This window comes from Periophthalmus magnuspinnatus, chromosome 19 (genome assembly GCF_009829125.3).
Source record: "Periophthalmus magnuspinnatus isolate fPerMag1 chromosome 19, fPerMag1.2.pri, whole genome shotgun sequence".
Lineage (NCBI taxonomy): Eukaryota > Metazoa > Chordata > Actinopteri > Gobiiformes > Gobiidae > Periophthalmus > Periophthalmus magnuspinnatus.
The window spans coordinates 3552669-3571685 of record NC_047144.1 but is presented as its reverse complement, the minus strand read 5'-3'; the positions used below and the strand labels follow the sequence as shown (position 1 = coordinate 3571685).

The 19017-nt window shown below is 38.5% G+C and overlaps 1 protein-coding gene across 6 annotated transcripts; it reads left to right on the top strand.

Annotated features, from left to right (window-relative positions):
- Positions 1-3: 3 nt before the first annotated feature.
- Positions 4-18848, top strand: kctd17 (potassium channel tetramerization domain containing 17). Of its 6 annotated transcripts, none has more exons than XM_033984552.2 (7): positions 47-456; positions 11652-11760; positions 11872-11963; positions 14902-14997; positions 16265-16390; positions 17364-17480; positions 18681-18700. In XM_033984552.2, exons 1-6 carry the CDS (start codon positions 118-120, stop codon positions 17460-17462), a joined length of 861 nt encoding a protein of 286 aa, XP_033840443.1. In that variant the 5' UTR covers positions 47-117; the 3' UTR covers positions 17463-17480; positions 18681-18700. The 6 variants fall into 6 exon arrangements, with proteins under 6 accessions (XP_055085264.1, XP_055085263.1, XP_033840443.1 ...); XM_033984550.2 differs by having other exon boundaries at positions 14902-15045; XM_033984551.2 differs by having other exon boundaries at positions 14899-14997.
- Positions 18849-19017: the final 169 nt, after the last annotated feature.

Sequence of the window (19017 nt, the reverse complement as noted above, 5' to 3'; positions counted from 1 at the left end):
CAGGGCGGAGCGTCGGGAGCTGGAGAAGCGCAGGGAGAAGCCGAGGCACCGGAGCCACACTCCGGACATACGGCGGCTCTAGCGCGGTCACAGCTTGTGTTTCGCGGCTGTTTCCAAATGGCTACGACCGCGGAGGACCAGCGGGAACTTTCCACGCATCACGGCTGCCACCACCACAACAGCAACAACAATAACAACAACAACAATAACAACAAAGACAGTGAAGCAGCGGGAGACAGCGGCACTTCGCCCACGGACAGCGGCGCCACGGAGCCCAGCGGCACTACGTCCCAGACCAACGGCTCGGTCATCCACCCCAGCGGCGGGAACAGTGGCAAGTGGGTCCGCCTCAATGTCGGCGGCACCGTGTTCCTCACCACGAGACAAACGCTCCTCAAAGAACAGACGTCGTTCCTGTACCGGCTGTGTCAGCAACAGGACCTGCACTCGGACACGGTAAGTCCACAGCCACACGAGTTCAGCCCGGGGAGAAAGGCCGCTCTGGTTCATAGTTGGAGAGGCTTGGCTCACCACGGCCCACAGGCAGCTCAACATCCTGCTGCTCCTGCGGCAATGTAAACTTCTGCCATTGGTAATCTCCCTGATACTTTGGAGGTAGCAGCTAGACGTGTCCTGCGTTTAAAACACAGGGCCATGAGGCAGGATACTTGAACTTGCAATGGCATTGTTGTAGTGCTTCCCAGCTAAACTATCACATTTTTAATCAGGCCTAATATAGTTGGAAGTACTAGGGTTCTGGTTATTACAGTACATTATTTCACCTTTGCACGTCTCCTGTTCTTCACCCTTCATATGTTTGAAGATCAGAAACATTTTTCCCTATAGCCGTTATGGATGCACAGAATATGTCATATATTTGCTTCTTTTCCTCTATTTATAAGCCCATTTTTATTATATCATGCCAACACTAACTTTGACCGATTACACTGACAACTAATTAAATTGAATGCAATGTTGTATTCAGGTAAGTATGGGAGGACATTGCAGATGACAAGAGCGCAAGGAGTTGCTTTGCCTCAGAGTGGTCTCTAACCTCAGCTTAATGTGTGACTCTTGAGTATGAGCCATCCCCCTGCAGCTTCCAGCATCTCCGTCCTTACGCACAGAGAGTGTCCGCCCCAGCCCTTGTTTCTCATCATTATTATTTCGTGGAGTGTATCTAGTCAGCTGGATAAACACGTGCCCTCCTTCTACAGGAGCTTGGCATCTTATAGCACAAGAAAGAGAAGGAGGAGGATGAAGACTGAAGCGTATTAAGTGACGCTCTCTCCCACACACCGTAAGCTCATGAATGATGCAGGTTTCTATTATGGTCCCAGCCTCTAATTCTGATGTACATAGCAGATCCAGTCCACTTTACTTGTATAGCACATTTTATAAACATTTTCCAAAGTAGTGTTGTCACAATATTATAAATCCTGCATTACGTAGGCAAAAACCTACTAGGAAACTTTAAAAAAAGCAGTCACTACCAGTTTTTTTTTTTTTTTGCAAACTCACTCCATACCTGGCTGTTACTGATGTATGTCCCATATTAATCCTCAAAATCTAAAAACAATTAGTTGAGTAATGAACATTTTGGTTGACTAAGACACCATTAACCAATTAATTGACTAAAGGACTACAGTTCAGTGTTAAAAGTTCTGTACTAACTGCAGAGGATGAAATGAATGTGATGTGATGAAAACAATAGAGGAGGTCCTGCACTTTATCTGTGCATCCTACAGTGATATTTTGCTGCCTGCTAGTTGAAAGCTCACGGGACCCAAAATGTCAGCGCTTTCGACGACTGTACGGAAATAAGCCCCGGGGGAGGGTGTGTGGAAAGGCCCTCGGCTCAGCTGGGTTATGCTTGTGTCCGCAACCTCAGACAACCTCACGTGGCACCGAAATGTAAACATGTACCCTCAAACAACAAAAATGTCCCATAAAAATATTTGGTCCTTAAAAACAAATTCTCTTCCTCTTTGCTGCTCTGACTGTAAATGCAAATGTAGTTGTCCCATTAATTATAATGCATTTCTCATTTCAGCCATTGCTGTTATTTAACTTAATACAACCTGAATATAGCTCTTATTTCAAAGACCAACTGAATCTATCAAAAACATCTTAAGTAAAGAAAACCACAAACCTCCCTTTGCCTTTTAGTCCTGCAAAATGTGCATGTAAACAAGCAACATGTGACTATAGACTTTCAGTAGTTACTTTCTTAAAAAAGATGTTATATTTATAATGTTTGTGTCCACATGCACACTGCAAGAAGTCCTGAAAAATCAATTCAAACAAAGTGCGGGAAATTTAAGTTAAGTATCACAATATATTGTATAACCCATTGCTTAAATTGGATGACAAGCCAGTCATCGATGAACAAGAAGTAGGCCAGCATTTTTTAAGAGTTTTCTTTCTTCGTGTCTTTTGTCAAATCCATTCCATTGAGTCTTAGAATGGTTTGAGTCTTTTATCTGGAATTGCCACAGCAATCATCTGCTTCCTACTGTGCAGTGAAATGGTTATAGATCAAGTATAGATTTTCTGTTGGAAAACCAAAAAACAAATATATTTTTTCTTTTAGTAAAAGTTTTGATGCTTGGTGGGTCATGGGAGAGCATTATGCAAAGTTACTAGTATACAAAGTTACTACCGTGTGTGGCACAACAGTTGAGGTATAAAAACAACAGTTTTTCTCCAGATAAATACTATTAAATGGAGTGTATGAACATAGTAGTTCTCCTTTGTCATTTCAGATAATATAGGACAACTAAAGTAAACCTCTGAATCAACTCAATTTTCTGTAGTTGTTAAATAAATAAAAGCAATGAAACACTATACAAGACGTGATCCATTAATAATGAACTGAATATTGAATTAAAGCTTCATATGCAAACAGTCTTCACATTGCACAACTATCACTGCAGAGTCAGCTGTTTGTTAACCTGAGCCTCAGTCTACTCCAAAGAGAGTTTTTCCCGCTGCTCTGTGGAAACAACAGTCCCATGTGACCTTCAGCTGCGACTTGAGAGGAGCTCCCTTTCCACCACATGCACTCACCAAAAACCTCCCCACTCCACACACACACATTGTTGGGTTTTCATTCTTTTTTGGGGACGGCACATCGACTTGCATTTATTTCCTGGAGGCTGATTCTACCTTTAAGCATCATTAATACTTACCTAACCATAACCTAAAACTTTAATGTAACCTCTAATGTGGTTCTCATACATAAAAAAAGCATTATAATTAGAAGCGGAGCGTGTGGTTCCCATAAGACAAGATCAGTCTCTGTAAAGCGAGTGTGTACCGATTTCAGTACTCACAATGTGATAAATACACGCACACACACTCTTCTGTCGTCCCTGTCCTCCTCTCCTTAGTTCCACTCTTAAGCTCCTGACTCACCTCTAGCACATATCACACATTTGCTTGGGCACCTTTTTTATATGGCTATCACAAACTCTCAGATAATTTCACTCTAAGACACATCACTTGAATGTGTAGTACTCAAATACAAAACGAGAATCTGTTGTCTTTGATACCTCTGTTGGGGAAATTTCAAGTTTTTTCACGTTGCTACAAAAGCTGGGTTTGAGACATAGGGAGTCTCGAAAAACGTCGGAGCTAAAACAGTTAAATCTGTGCATTTGTTATTCCAACTTTCAGCTCGCAGCTAGAAGCCCAAAATATGAATCGCAGTGAGGTGGTGAGACGCATACAGAGCGACTGGGTTGAGTCATAGAATTCTTATGCACTTCTCTTACAAAAAAAAAAAGATTGTCGCATTGAATCTTGTCCTTTAAATCGAGTAGATGGCAACAGACCTGAGAAGAAGTTGGAAATTGTTTGTTTTTGTTTTTTTTTTTCATTCAGAAGTGCAAATGAGTACATGACAGCTGTGAGTCAGACAAGCGTGACTGATACAACAGATTGGAAGCGCAGCTAAACAGGAAAGAACACACGTATAATGAGGCAGTTTTTATTTTTACTTCTTGTATAGTTATGCAATAAAGTGTTTTGGTAGAATGTTTTGGACTTTAATATTTAGGTTGGTGTTTCAAGATGTTTATACAAGTCTAGTCCGTATGAAAGATTGTATTGGTTGTTACGGTTTTTGGTCACCGTGGGGCTAACTTGAAACATTGAGTTATTGATGGAATTTATATAATAGATGATAGATGGAAGAATAGTGTCCTGCGTATTTACATACACAAAATGTCTCTTTTGCATTTGGTATAACCTCGTTTTTATGGTCTTTAAAAGTGTGAAAAACAGAACTAGTTTGCAGTGGTCTAAATTTATTGCTCCCTTACCTTATCTGGACATCCTAATTATCAGTCAATTATTCACTGTAATGAAAGGCTAGAGGAAATGTTGGCATGCTAATGATACACTTGCTGTTTCGCGTAGAATAAAACACTCAATAATTGGATGCATCGGTCTCATTTTGACCCTTAGAGATGCTTTTATAATATAACTGTACTGGGGCAGTCAAATTTAACTTTATTACATGAAAAAAATCAGGCACAACTCTTTTTTAAATTGATTTGTCAAAGAGGGTAATGGATTAGTTGGCTTATTTTTATTATGGTTCTTGGTGGTCTGATTAAAAATAGATGCATTAATGACGTCAAAAATCACCTTCACTGGAATCACTTAGAAGAATATCCTTTTGTGTGTCTGCCCTTACCCGGCAGTTGTTTTGTTCACATACGGAACGGAAGCTAAACCTGACCGTGTGTGTTTTCTTGCTTGACTCACGACTAAAGGCAGGGTTTATCCTAGAGTTACCTCCTCCATTTAATCTGCTCGCACTAGCATCCCAGCTCAGGGGCAATCGGCTGTTTTTAAATCCTCACGCACACACCAGTCTGTCCGTGTCCGACTGTTTTAATGTGATTACCCGCACCTCGCCGTGCCCGGCCCCCCTAACCGAGGCAAACCCAAGGCTCGACGCCGCTTATGCCGCCCAAGCTGACCGCACGCCACCCCCGAGCCAATTACATTATGTAGCTAAGAGTCACCTTTGCGCCCAGATAATGTCAGATGAACAGGTGTAGCCGCGCGACTCTTTCCAGACCTCATAATCGCATTAGTATGGATGATCACGATGCTTTGATTCATATGACATATTAGGAGGATTGCGCTGAGCAGATTTGGATGGCCCGCTACATACTCAAGATGTAACAGTAATATATATGTGTGATACTGCCACATCAAAAGCCAGTCAAATGTGGTAACAGACTTCAACAAAATGTTTAACAGTTTGTGCCATACCTCGAGTAGATTATAAGCACATTTCACAACTATCAGAGGCCAGGACAAAGTTTTGCAGTCATGGTAATACTAACAACTTGCATGCAAACTGCACACTTCCTGATTCATAATTAGATGCAGACGGCATACAGCGGCCTTTTGACCTCAAGAGCAATTTATACAATATATCTGTACTGGGGCTAGACAAATTACTCATTACTGCACAGCCTCATTTCTTTGCTTTGTTGTAGTGCTGTAATATTGGTATTTAATTTTTTTTAACATGCATTGATGATTATATGAATGGAATGGAACTAATATTAATTAATTCATAATACACAACATTTGTGGCAACATTTGGATTTTACGTCCAAATGTTGTCACAGTAATACACTGTCAAAATTGACAGCATTGAGCACAAAACAAGCCACAACTTGGTTTATCACATTTTCAGATGAATATTCTGTACAGAAGTTGTAGAAACCTCTCATAACTGTTATCTTAAAGGAGAAAATAGAAGATGAAATAAGACTTTTAATCAGCAAGCCTGATTAAACTGAGTTAGCTGAATGTATTACGTGAATGTATTATGTCGTCTGTGAGGTCGACAAAAGGACTAATGTGTAGTCATTTCCATGAAGCACATTCCTTGCTTTTTTTAAATGCTGTGGCAGCGGTAGAAGAATGTTTTAACAATGCAAGAATGAAAATACTGAGAGGCTTGAACAAGCAAGAAGGTACGATGGTTCATTTTGCACTAAAGGGGACATTTGTTTTGCTTCCATCGACATAGTCGACATTTATAGTCTATTTGCATCCTGTATGATTCTGTAAATAATTAAGCACTGTTCCAGCCTTAACTTTACTGAACATCATGTGACCCTTGTACAACAAAAGCATATTTCACCATTCTGTTTGAAAGTTTGGTTTGTTTTACAGCAAGGCTGCAAGATAAATTACAGTAATTTGAATGATCAAAATTGAGAACTTGCAAAGGCTACATTTTTTTTTATGTACAGTAAGTTTCCACAAAAACAACCAAATATCCAGTCTTATTCGGCATAAAAATGACTAACATGTACAGACATATCAAATGAATCTTGCATTAGTTTGTCTGTCCATGTTTCAGTTTTTGTCAATTCTTCTGGATGTGTTTTAAAATGTGAACTTTGAACAAAATCATATTATTAAAATACAAATCCCAAATTGTATTGTAATTACAAGGCTTAATTGCAATTAGATTAGGCTCATCATTCACATATAATACATATGTATGTATGTATGTATGTGTATATATATATATATATATATATATACACACACACACACACACACACGTGCTGTTGACCAAATTCATCAGTATCAAATATTTCCTTCTCCTCGTTGATGAAAGATATTTTGACCATCATAACCGATTTAAAACACCCATGACTCACTGTTCACCTCTGGGGAGAAAAAGTGTTGTCAGGAGAGATGTCAAAGTTCCCATGGGACTGACAACACGGCTAACTGCAAGGTCATATTTTACATGATTGTTTAAGGAAAGATCTTTACCAAATATATGAAAAAATGCAAACGTAGATCTCTGAAAAAGATTTTTATATAATAAATGCATTCAGGCAGCTCTTTCTTTAGTTTTTGAAGTCTCTACTATCCATGGGTTTCTCACTGTTAAGAAAGAAGAGCCATTGCTATAGTGATTAACAATTTAAAACTAAATATTATAGCTTTTGAATAGGAAAGAGTCCTCAAAATGTTGCAGATAAAGGACACTTAAACCCATGAATAGTCTACTACTGTATCTTGCCCCATCGCTAAAGTATTGCAAATCAAGCATTTTATCATGTGGTAACTTGTGATCTACACTTCGTCTACACTTTGCACTGTAGCACTCCAAGTACAACCTCAGAAGACACAAAGTTGTTTTTAGTTAACAGTATAGATAAAGGCTCAGCATAGATATACAGTTGAAACCAGAAGTTTACTTACACTATATAAAAAGGCATGTTTTTTTTTCCTCACTAAAAAAAGCAGGATTCTTTTAGACAATTTCAGGTGTACCTTCAAATATATCCACAGCTGTGTCTCTAATTAACTCCAATGTTGTCAATAAACTGGATCAGAAGCTTCCAAAGACATGACAACATCATCAGGGTTTATCCAAATAGTTTGAGGCATAGTAATCTTACTTTCTTCAAAGTCAGAAGTTTACATACAGTAATGAAAAAAATTACAATTCTGGCATTTAGCAAACAGAAATAATTTTGATAATCCTAATTGACCTTAAATAGGAAATAAAAAAAAAATAAAACTTTAGCCTGATTTCATGTCATGAAAAAAATGTGAAGTTTATATAGTGTACGTAAACTTCTGGTTTCAACTGTATTGTATAAGCAGCTCTTGAGGTCAAAATATGCCCGCTGTCTGCATCTAATTAGACAGCATTTTATTGTCCGATAATCAGGAATGCATGTTGGCATACTAGTTTTTGTTAGCTTTACCGCAATGACACAATTCGACTCTGGTCTCTAAAAGTTGTGAAAAGCACTTGAAATTATCATGGTAACTAATTATGATTCTCTGAATGCATAAGGTGAGAAATAACTTTCGACACCTGTAAACCGTTTAAAATAACCTAGTTCTGCTTTTCATGTTTTTAAGACAGGCAAAATCAGAAATGGTGCATTTAAAATCATGCAGCTACATGCACCTGCTTCAGTTAGGTCTTTTGCAAAGAAAAACTTGATTGGCGTGTCCCAGCCCCCCTCCCACAAAACCACAAAGTGCTGTCATGCCCACACTGTCATGCTGCATCACGTTGATAAGGCGTCGGTCTGCTCTGGTTCATGATGGATCCATGAGTGCGTATCTCCTCCAGACTTTGGCTCGAAACAGCCGTCTCCTGCTGATTTAAACCTCATCTTTCCACTGTTCTGTGTCCCGTCCCATTTGACAATCACAGAAAAGCGGTTGGTTCTTGTCGGTCTCCTTGTCTAATGCATACACTGCCTGGCCAAAAAAAAAGTGACCACCTGGATTTAACTAAGCAAATATGTTGGTGTCGCTGCAGTTGGTCAGGTCTAGGTTCAGCAACAGTCTGTGCTCAAAAAATGAGGTCAGCTGACACCTGAATATACTGAATGACCAGGTTATTCCATCAGTGGATTTGTTCTTCCCTGATGACACGGGCATATTCCAAGATGACAATGCCAGGATTCATTGGGCTCAAATAGTGACAGAGTGGTTCAGGAGCATGAGACATAATTTTCACACATGGATTGTCCACCACAGAGTCCAGACCTTCACCCCATTGAGAATCTTTGGGATGTGCTGGAGAAACTTTGTGCAGCGTCAGACTCGACCATCATCAATGCAAGATCTGGATGAAAAATTTATGCAACACTGGATGGAATTAAATCTTGTGGCATTGCAGAAGTGAAATTGAAACAATGCCACAGCGAATGTGCGACATAATCAAAGCTAAAGGTGGTCCAACAAAATATTAGCCTTCACATCTGCTCCACAAAGTATTGCAGTGAAATGAATTAAAACAACAATATAATATATATATAATAATGTCTTAGCAGTTTGGGAAGTTCAGAATGCTTTGAATGTATGGTATATAGCACAATCAAATCAAAATCATAATTTAAGTTATCACAATTATGGCAAATCCAGCAATTATAAAGATAATGTAATATAAACTTTTTTTTTCTTCCATTATTCATTATATTATAAGTTCATATTTCACTCTTGTCTCAAAAAATGTTAATTCTCTTGGAGTTGCAGTGTGCACTTTTCCCAAAATCAAATACATTGTGTCACAAGTAAGAAACCAACCATATACAGTAAAACAAATATTTGTGATTTGTGTAAGCTTCAGTCACTTAAATGTCTTCCTCTTTCTCTTGTCAGTTACACCTTGCGTTAACTGTTCGGCTGCGGGGGATAACTTTGTGCTTATTTTAGATTGTAACCTTTACTGACTCATTCAACCCATTTAATCAAAACTACACTGAAAGGTAGTGTATGTAATTGTATTGATTTGTAACACTAGCCACTGGTTCACTGAAAAAGAGTAAATAACCTCATTTCCACTGGTTCTCCCTGGACCTGATCGGTACAGGCCTCAAGTGCCTCCATTGTCTAAAGTGAACTGTCTGAAGCAGATCCCTCAGATATTATGCCTCAGATATTATGCCTCATAAGTCCTGCAGAAAGAATACAATGTACAACAGCCTGGAATTGAAGTTTTGCACATATTGCCATTATTTGAATTTAAGCATATTCTTTTGTGATGTTGTAGACAGCACAGTAAGAGGTGATAAAAAAAGCTTACCCCAAAATATAGCTAATCTGACAGTTTAAAGGTGCCCTCATGTAACTTTTCTGGTGAGAGGTCTGCCTCTTGTATCCATGGAGCTATTATTCCTTTGCCTGGAATGTACTACAGTATGGCATTAAACGTATCTGCAGCATTTATTGCATTTAGAGTTTTTAAATAAGTATTCTTACTGTGAGCGGGATCACTACTCAACAGATCTGACCTGTAAGTTGGCGTGATTGCATAATAGGTAAAAGAAAACCAATATGACTATGGGTAGCGTCATTTACGTGTCTCCATAGAAATAGGTTTAATGCCATACTGTGGGACAATCTAGGCAAAGCAATAACATCTCTATGATTACAAGCAGATGGCAGACTATAGAAAAATTACATGGTGCATCTTTAAGTAAATTGTTTCTGAATGTTTGTTATTCTAATTATCTTCTAGCCGTCGTCACATGTAAGTGTAGAAATTGCACCTTGAGGCAAATATTGTCCATTTCTGCTTCAGTAGCTGCAAAACATGCATTTTGAATAGAGCTGGTGGTAGCTTTTTGTCACCCTCTTCCACCAGCTTGTATAAAGTCTATCCTCACTAGTCTGCACATGCATTCTCTTTGAATAGGATCTCATCAGGTCCTTTCAGCTTAGGCTCAGTGGCATATGAAAGTAAATGTAGTCTCCTCTGAAGATGTTATCACAAGGAAGATGAGTGTGCACTATTATGATGGCAGCGCAGAAGTAACCTCTAACTCTACTCAGCTTCTCTCGCCTGAAGGTGAAGGCAACTGAGTAATGGGGTATGGTAGTTTTTTGTTGTTTTTGTCCCACCTTTCTATAGGGAACTCTATAAGTTTGTTTTTTTTTTTTTTTGTCTGTCAAGTTCACTTAAGCCACTAACATTAACAGGTTGTATAGTTGCAGTCTCAATTTTTATTTGAGTTACATTTGTCGGCCCAACTAGGCTAGTGGCTGAGCTGATGCCCAGTAGGTATGTTTAGGCGCAACTAGCGTGGTCAGACATGCAGCATCCTCGATAAGGGGCATTTTAGGTTTCAAGTCAAATGTATTTAAAAAGCACATTTAAAAACAACCACAGCTGCCCAAAGTGCTGTGCAAAGACATTTGTACAGCACAGTACAGCTATCTACTCATTAAAAAGATTTTCAAGAAATTGAGAAAAAGCAACGTCTTGGAGAGAAAGCCGACACTATTAACATTAGTTAGTATTCAAGAGGGAAATATTTCAATAACACATTCTGCTCCAACTTGTCTGGCCTAGTTTTTCACTGTAGTGATGACTTCATGTGGCAGACATCCACACTTTGCATATCAGATAAAACCTTGGCTGTGCTGGCTGCCTCATCTTTTTGTTTTGAACCCACTGGCCAAGTTGGCAGTGCATACACAACCAAGTCTGTAAGAAATCTCTACGCAAAAAGAAAGTAGCAGTCCATGTTGTAGTGACGTTACTGCTCACCTGCCATAATATGAAATGGGATTACACACCTAAATTTCCCCCACACCATTTTAAGATGCTAAATTGAGAAGCTCCTAAACAACTTTCTCCTCAGAATGAGGGTAGGGGTGGGATTTGGAGGTATAAGGAACAGTGATTGGTCTATCAGGCATCCACATTTCACATTTCCTCTGTAAGTGTTTGTAATCAGAAACACCTGGTAGTAATCAGGACAGTCATATGTGATGTCACATAGTACTTGAAATTGCAATGGCTACTAGAGGCAGAACACTCTTTTCACTTTTTTCAACACAAAACTGCAGAATTATCTAGGAGCAAGAACAAGTTGATTCCCACCTTGTTTTTGTGCTTCTAATATCTCTTGATGATAATATATATATATATATATATATATATATATATATATATATATATATATATATATATATATATATATATATATATATATATATATATATATATATATATATATATATATATATATATATATATATATATATATATATATATATATATATATATATATATATATATATATATATATATATATATATACACATATAATTTTGTTTTACAGGATGAGACCGGAGCCTATGTCATCGACAGAGACCCCACTTACTTCGGTCCCATCTTGAACTACCTGCGACACGGCAAACTAGTTTACAACAAGGAGCTGGCTGAGGAAGGTCTGCCTATGTTTAGTTTACCTTCATTTTTAATTTAAACGTCTAAAATTAAACATCTAAAACATCTAAAATTTGAGCTAACTATTATTTTGTGCTTTTTGATTTTGCTAGGTGTCCTGGAAGAAGCAGAGTTTTACAATATCACGCCGCTCATCAAACTGATCAAAGAGAGGATCATCGAGAGAGACTCCAAAGCTACACAGGTAAACAATGGGAGCGGGATAGATTACATAACACTTTACACATCACCAGATTTCTATATATAAAGAGTACATTTATTATTTACAGTACGGCCTTATGTTAACTGCGGTCTTTAAAAAGCCCTTTTAAGTGCAATAATGCCTTTGGACTTTGTCAGTGATTTCACACTTCTGTGCTCCTTCTAAGAGGACACTATTATGTACCAGGACCTGCTGCTCAGAGCTACACTGCCTTATATAATGTGATCGTGTGGGTCTTCCAAGCTACCCCCTCGCTAACTGGCTTCGTCTGTATTTTACTGCACACACTGGTGTCATTTGCCTAGAGGTAAATAATGTGTGGAGCTCTGGCATTTGCTCAGAAAGGATGCAGGCTTTGTAGCAGCCAGCAACCATCATGTATTTTTAGATTTATACATGTGCTAGCAGCACTGCCCACGGACTGTATTTCTTCTTACTGTAACTTCTTAGTATGGCGTTTTGTTGGTTATATAACTTGGGTTTATTTAAGTATACTAGAACATGTTAATACTTAGGCACAATGATGGAATGGTATTTAAAATTATTTTGCATGCAATGCTAACTTTTAATCAATCAGTATATATTATATATATATATATATGATATATTATATCAGTAACTATTTATGCACAAGGTGCAATTTTTAAGCACATTGAGGAGTTATATAAAAATAATAATAAATATAATAGAAAAAAACCCCATAGTTTAAAATGGTATGTAAAAAAAATGGCTATAACAATTTTGCAGCAAGTTAGATGGAATAATTGGTGACCTTTTTTTGTGATATTATTAAACTTGCTAACAATTTTAGTTATGCTAAAGGGATGGGTGATATTCTCAAGAAAAAACCTTGGCATAAGATTTAATTTGCCTGTAGTAGCTTAAAATTCCCTTTTAATAAGCCAATAGTAGAGAACTGCATGTAACCTGCACTTTTAGTTTTTAAAAAGGAACTACTAGCACAACTGAATCAGGGTTACCAGAGCCTTAACCTGCAGATAGAGAACACGTCCAAATGAATCCATGCCTCCTGTGAGAGCTCAGAGGCTGCTCCAGCGCTCATTAATGATTGGCTGCAGGTGCTGGGTTTTAGGTAGTGAGGATTCAGAGTTAGGCCTGATATATTGTTGAAGTAAATACAGATGATAAACGATAATATTGAATTACAATTTATACCACTAACATAATAACCTGAGAGCAGATTTATACCACAAAAACTAAATGTACAATATTGTTAAAAAATCATGAGCTGCAATAAATAAACAGCCGAATGCAACACTATAGTAGTATAGTTTGCATCTGTAATGAGCCATTGAAGTTATTAATTCAACATCTGTGTAATCTCTCGTTTAGATCTGATCCATAGCAAAAGACAAAGTTTAAATCTGTCTGTAAACTTTGTCTTTTGTTATTAATTCAACCTTTTACAGCTTAAATCTTATTGTTTAGCCAAAAAAATTACAAAAATGTTCTCAATAGTGCAGAAAATGTGCACATGATAAATATTTCCACAAAAATATTTTATTCCAGCTTTAAGATCGTATCGTCAATATAGTAAATATGGTGACAGGCCTACAGAGAGTCCTTTTCAGTTTAAACCTACTGGATTTCAGCATTGAATTCTGAGTGGATAACTTGTCTTGTGAACCAACACCAAATTATAACATAAATAAATGGGACATTGTGTCCAGTGGATGGATAGATAAATACTTTATTGATTCCCAAAGGAAATTCAGGTGCCTGACAGTAGCAGATGCAAATAGACAACAATACAAGGTCATACTCTAAAACATGGATACAAGGAAATAATCCCCGGCACACAGATACATACATAGTATGTATCTTGGGTATGCACCTTGACCACAAACTGGACTGGTCAGAGCAGGCTCGGGCTCTGTATAGGAAAGGACAGAGTAGGCTGTTTTTCCTAAGAAAGCTTAGGTCTTTTGATGTGTGTGCTGACATGTTGTTCCTCTTCTATCAGTCTGTTGTGGCAGTGCTGTCTTCTATGCTGTTGTCTGTTGGGGTGGCAGTATAACCACAAGGGATTGCAATCGTTTGGACAGACTGATAAAGAAGTGTGCATCTGTGATCGGGAGGAGGGTGGACTCTGTGGGAGCTGTGGTTGAGAAGAGGATGAGGGCTTTAATGCAGGGCATCCTGGACAATTCCAGACATCCCTTGCATGACACTATGTCTGCACAGAGAAGCACACGGAGTAACGGGTTCCTCTCACTGAGCTGCAGGACAGTGCACTTTTCGAGGTCGTTTGTCCCTTCAGCTATCAGGCTGTTTAACAGAACTGCCTGATAGGAACTGTAAACTTCTATATGACGAGTACTTTATTTTATTGATAGTAATATTTTATTGTTTCTACTGTTATTATTGTGTCTGTTTGTGCAAGTGTGTGTTTGCTGCCGCACACCTGAATTTCTCCCTTGGAGATTAATAAAGTTTTATCTATCTATCTATCTATCTATCTATCTGTCTGTCTACATCAACTGTGAGCATTGTAAAACCTATAGCAGCAGCGCTCTGTCCTACAGCGCACGGAGAGGAGACGGTCTTTTGCTGCTTCTCTGAACGTATTTGTAATAACAATTCTAATGCTGAGTTTTAATTTTTTTTATCAGTAAAAGCTATATTTAATTTGAACATGTCTACCTGATATCTGGGGACACAGAGAGGACTAGTTTACGAAATTTAAAATGTGAATGTTACATACAATTTACTTAAACAGAAATGCACTGAATCATGTATGGCACAATCAATAATAATATTCTGTCAGGGATCAGATTACAGTTCTCATAACGTTCAGCCCTACACTAAACAGAAAAAATGAACTGTATTTTCTTCTATTAGGCTGCATCAAGCCTATTCCTCCTAATATGCCCGCTGTCTCTGTGGTGTCTTCCAGCAGGTCCCCCCTAAGCACGTGTACCGGGTGCTGCAGTGCCAGGAGGAGGAGCTGACCCAGATGGTGTCCACCATGTCGGACGGCTGGAAGTTTGAGCAGGTCAGCGTGCGCGCCTGCAGAAAGCCCCGCACCGGACTGCTCTGGACTGTGGGTTGGACTCACGCTGCTGCTGCCCCTTCAGTAGTCCCCCTTTTGGCCTGACCCCGCAGCCCCCGATATCAGCCCCATATGATTTGTACACCTCCAGCTAGAGCAGTGCACTACAGATATGGCTGCAATCATGTAAAGAGATGAATAGTGCAGGGATAGGAGATTGAGAGGGTTTTAATTTAGCATGAATGCTTTTGGCAACTTATTCATTTATGTTTATTTGCAACCCATATTTTCATTTTAAGGGAAAGGAAAGGCTAACTTTATTGTGATTTAAGAAAATATATTAATAATATAACATATATTATATTATAATGTAAATATATTCAGCAATAATTTTTTTTTTCCTGATACATTTTTCAGTCTTAAAATGAAACCTCTTCTGTGGTAAAACTATTTTAAGTAGCTTTATTTAAACATGTAAACATGATATTGGATAGTGGTAAAATTTGTGCCTTATTTTTTCTGTGTTACAAGCTTAATGTGTAGGTTTTAGTTTATTTTAGATTTAGTTTGATTCATTCAAAAAGGGAAATTATTTTTGTTAGACATGCAGCTGACCAGCAGAAGAAATAGTAAAAAAAACAAAAAAAACAAAACAGAACTTGCATTATAACTTCTGTAAATATACTATACATTTATAACCATTTGAAGATGGCATAACGGTACATTTGTGATAATGCAGTAATATTGTGCAGCCCTATCTCTAGAGTCTAGTTGCAGATTAGACTGTAATCTAGCTCTCATGACTTCATGTAAATATAACTTTTGATGAAGTAGTGATACTTCGACCTCCACCTCAGATCCTCCTGGTCTCAAAAGGTCAGCTCTCCCATATAACATAGAACTCTAGTCTTCTTTTACATTCAAACCTCCACTGCCCCCTACACCCTCTACTCTCCCTCCCCAAACTCCAACGCATGCACGCCACTTTTCGCTTTGCACAGCCCCACCCCCCTACCCCCAGCGAAAAGAAATCATGTTATTTCTGCCCCCGTCAATGTCCCAAGCTGCTGTCTGTGACGTCCCCCTCTACACATGTGCAGCAGGGTGTCCTCTCTGTGGTCGCTCCGCATGACAGCTTTGGTTTAGCTTTTTAGTAGCTTTTTCTGCTAATTTTGGCGTCTTTCTTTTGCATTTTCTGGTTGTTCTTGGTTTTAACTTGTGCTTCTCCTCTCTTTTTTTGTCTGTATCTTTCTTACTTGTTTTGCTTTAGATGGTCAATATTGGTTCGTCGTACAGCTACGGGACTGAAGACCAGGCTGAGTTCCTGTGTGTAGTGTCCAAGGAGCTGCACACGCCAGGGTCAGGGTTGGGTACAGAGCAAAGCCACAAAACCAAGGTAAATGTTCATCAGAAACAAGCATGGAAGCATGGATTGTTGGTTTGTGTATTTTTAAGTTTATTGCTGTAAATGCCTGTGTCTTAACCTCAGACCTGGCATTCAAATCTGAGCCACTGGGTGGAAAGAGAAATGTTCCTTGTAAATTCTTCAAGTGGGGTCAAAATATTTAGTATATATTTACTGTGGAACATTTAAGGTACGGCAAAAACATCTCCATGGTGATAAGCAGGTGGCGAACCTTCTTCCAAAAAAGTTTCACTGTATTAGTTTTGCCACTGATACTAAAATGATACTAAAGAATAGACTGTATTGTAATTTTAACACAAAACAGTGGTATTTGTTTATTATACCATGTGGTCGTACACTACTTCTGATAAAACTCGAGATGAAACAAGGTCAAATTTTATCCAGTTATGTGATTTAAAAAAAAATCTCAAATCTCAATATCAATACTTGCCTAAATGAGTATCTATTTTTTTTCTGATTTTTAATACTTGTAACAGCCCTACACAGTACACCTCTTAAAGTCTATGTAATTCAGTACTGGTAGGAGATACAACAATACAACAACAGTAGATACAATCATCTCAGGTTGCTTTACCTTTTGAGCTAATGCCAACATTAAATTGTAATTCACACAACAATGAAGAAGACACTGTAAAAGTAATAATCACTGTAGTTCCTTAGAACTGGTGCTCAGATGATTGGCATCAGATCAGAGAGCAGATTGGTAATGCCAGGTCTGAAGTGGGCTGTTGATGCGTGTGTGACTCTGCCCTCTGCTCTCTCCAAATGTCACTACTCGACAACACTCCAGCACATCCCTCACACTCCTCCGTTTCTTCCGTTTCCTCCTCTCATGTCACACACACCTCTGTCCACCAATCACTCATCCACATGCTCATCTCTGCTTGTTCTGTCTTGTTTTGCCTTGTACGTTTTTGGCTCCGCCCCTTCGTCTGGACGAAAGGCGGCGGAGATACAGGAGGAGGATGCGCCGAGGGAGGAGGAGGATGAGGAGGAAGAGGGAGGGAGGCAGACCACACCAAATGAGTGGCTTAGAGAATGAGGGGGATCATGTGTCTCGGTGAGGACCTGTAGAGACTGCCGCACTAGATGACTGTTATGTTTCTGTGTGGGGTCTGGCTTTCTATGGGTGGACATTGGGACGTGGTTTAATAAATGTGGAATCAATAATAAGTTACAATTTCCTGACTAAAACGTGGGATAAGTGTCTTGCTCAGAGACACAACAATAGTACGCTTGAGTGAGGTTTGAACTGTCAACTGTCCAGTCAAAAATTGTACTCAAGTAAGGGTAACATTACTTAAAAATAGTAACAGTAATTTCTTGGACCACTACTGTCGTCCAAACATTTGGGGAAACTATAACACAAGAGTGACTGAAAGAGAAACTTATCTTGACAGTGAAGTTTGAAGGGACAAACATTAAATAATGCACATTATCTGGAATTTTCAAATTGGAAGAAATAAATCATCTGAGGGAGCAGTGCAAGAAACGAATGTTGAAATCAATTCATATTGTCAACATAAAGATTTTATCACTTAGACTCACAGTGGGATGAGTAACCAAAACTTTTACTCAAGAAAGAGTACTGTTGCATCAATAAAAAATACTCAAGTAGGAGTATTTCTTTACTCAAGTAAATGTCACTGAACTGCTTTTACTGTTAATGACGACTATCTACTACATCTAAAATATAGTTCAAATATAGATCTAAAATCTATAATATCCTGTTCACAAAATTTAAAGCTGCAAATGTGCATTTTTTGGGTCGTAATAGCATATTTATGTTCAGTCAAAAGTTTACTTCTAGGACATATAGACTTACGTTTACATGTCACATATCATTCAGAAGAATTTAATTGCAATTTTCCTAACATCACTTTTTGTAATTGATGTGAGCAATATTTCAGTCACAATTAAAACTCCTCATGTTTTCTAGGAGCTTCAGTACATTGTCCTTGTGTGCTCTTGTTGCCAGTGCAGTGTCATGGAATAGTCCTGACCTTGTAGTGCAGTTGTAGTTCTAAAATGTCCACTCTGGTCGCACATTTACACGCACACACATTCAGAGGGACAGTAGCACCGGTGTCTATGTCCAGGTCCATTGTGCATGTCCCATCCTATCGCCATAATCATCTCCATTATCATTACCAAAGCCAGCCCGTAGCCTCCAATACAGCAGTTTACTTAAAGTACTATAAATCTACAGTATTATTCAAATTTTGACAATAACTTTCTTTCTTTTTTCTGATGTTGACAGCTTTTCCAGATCCACGGGTCCCGCATGTAGGACCCCGCCCAGTTACTGTACATTTAAACAGCTTTTTGGCTTAGTAATCAGAAGACGTGAAGATTTGTGAAGTTTGATAATGCAGAAAAGTGACCATGCTATGAATCTTAGTAAACACAACCAAAGATTTTGAACACCGCTGGTCGTAAGGAAAACTTGAGCAAAATAAGGGATGTTGGGGCATTGGAGGAGTCGTTGCACAGTGTTTTTTGTATAGATATAAGTGATTCTCAGAGAACAAGGAGGCTCTGTTTAGCACCTTTCCGTAATGTTGACCACGCATCTTTATCTGTGTTATTAAACCTAG

What these genes read in the sequence shown, in the direction of transcription:
- kctd17 (XM_033984549.2), top strand. Translation starts at nt 118, where the DNA reads ATGGCTACGACCGCGGAGGACCAGCGGGAACTTTCCACGCATCACGGC. An exon ending in GCACCGGACTGCTCTGGACT is followed by an intron (nt 15,046 to 16,264) that starts GTGGGTTGGACT and finishes GTTTTGCTTTAG; the next exon opens with ATGGTCAATATTGGTTCGTC. An exon ending in AGCAAAGCCACAAAACCAAG is followed by an intron (nt 16,391 to 17,363) that starts GTAAATGTTCAT and finishes TCTGGACGAAAG; the next exon opens with GCGGCGGAGATACAGGAGGA.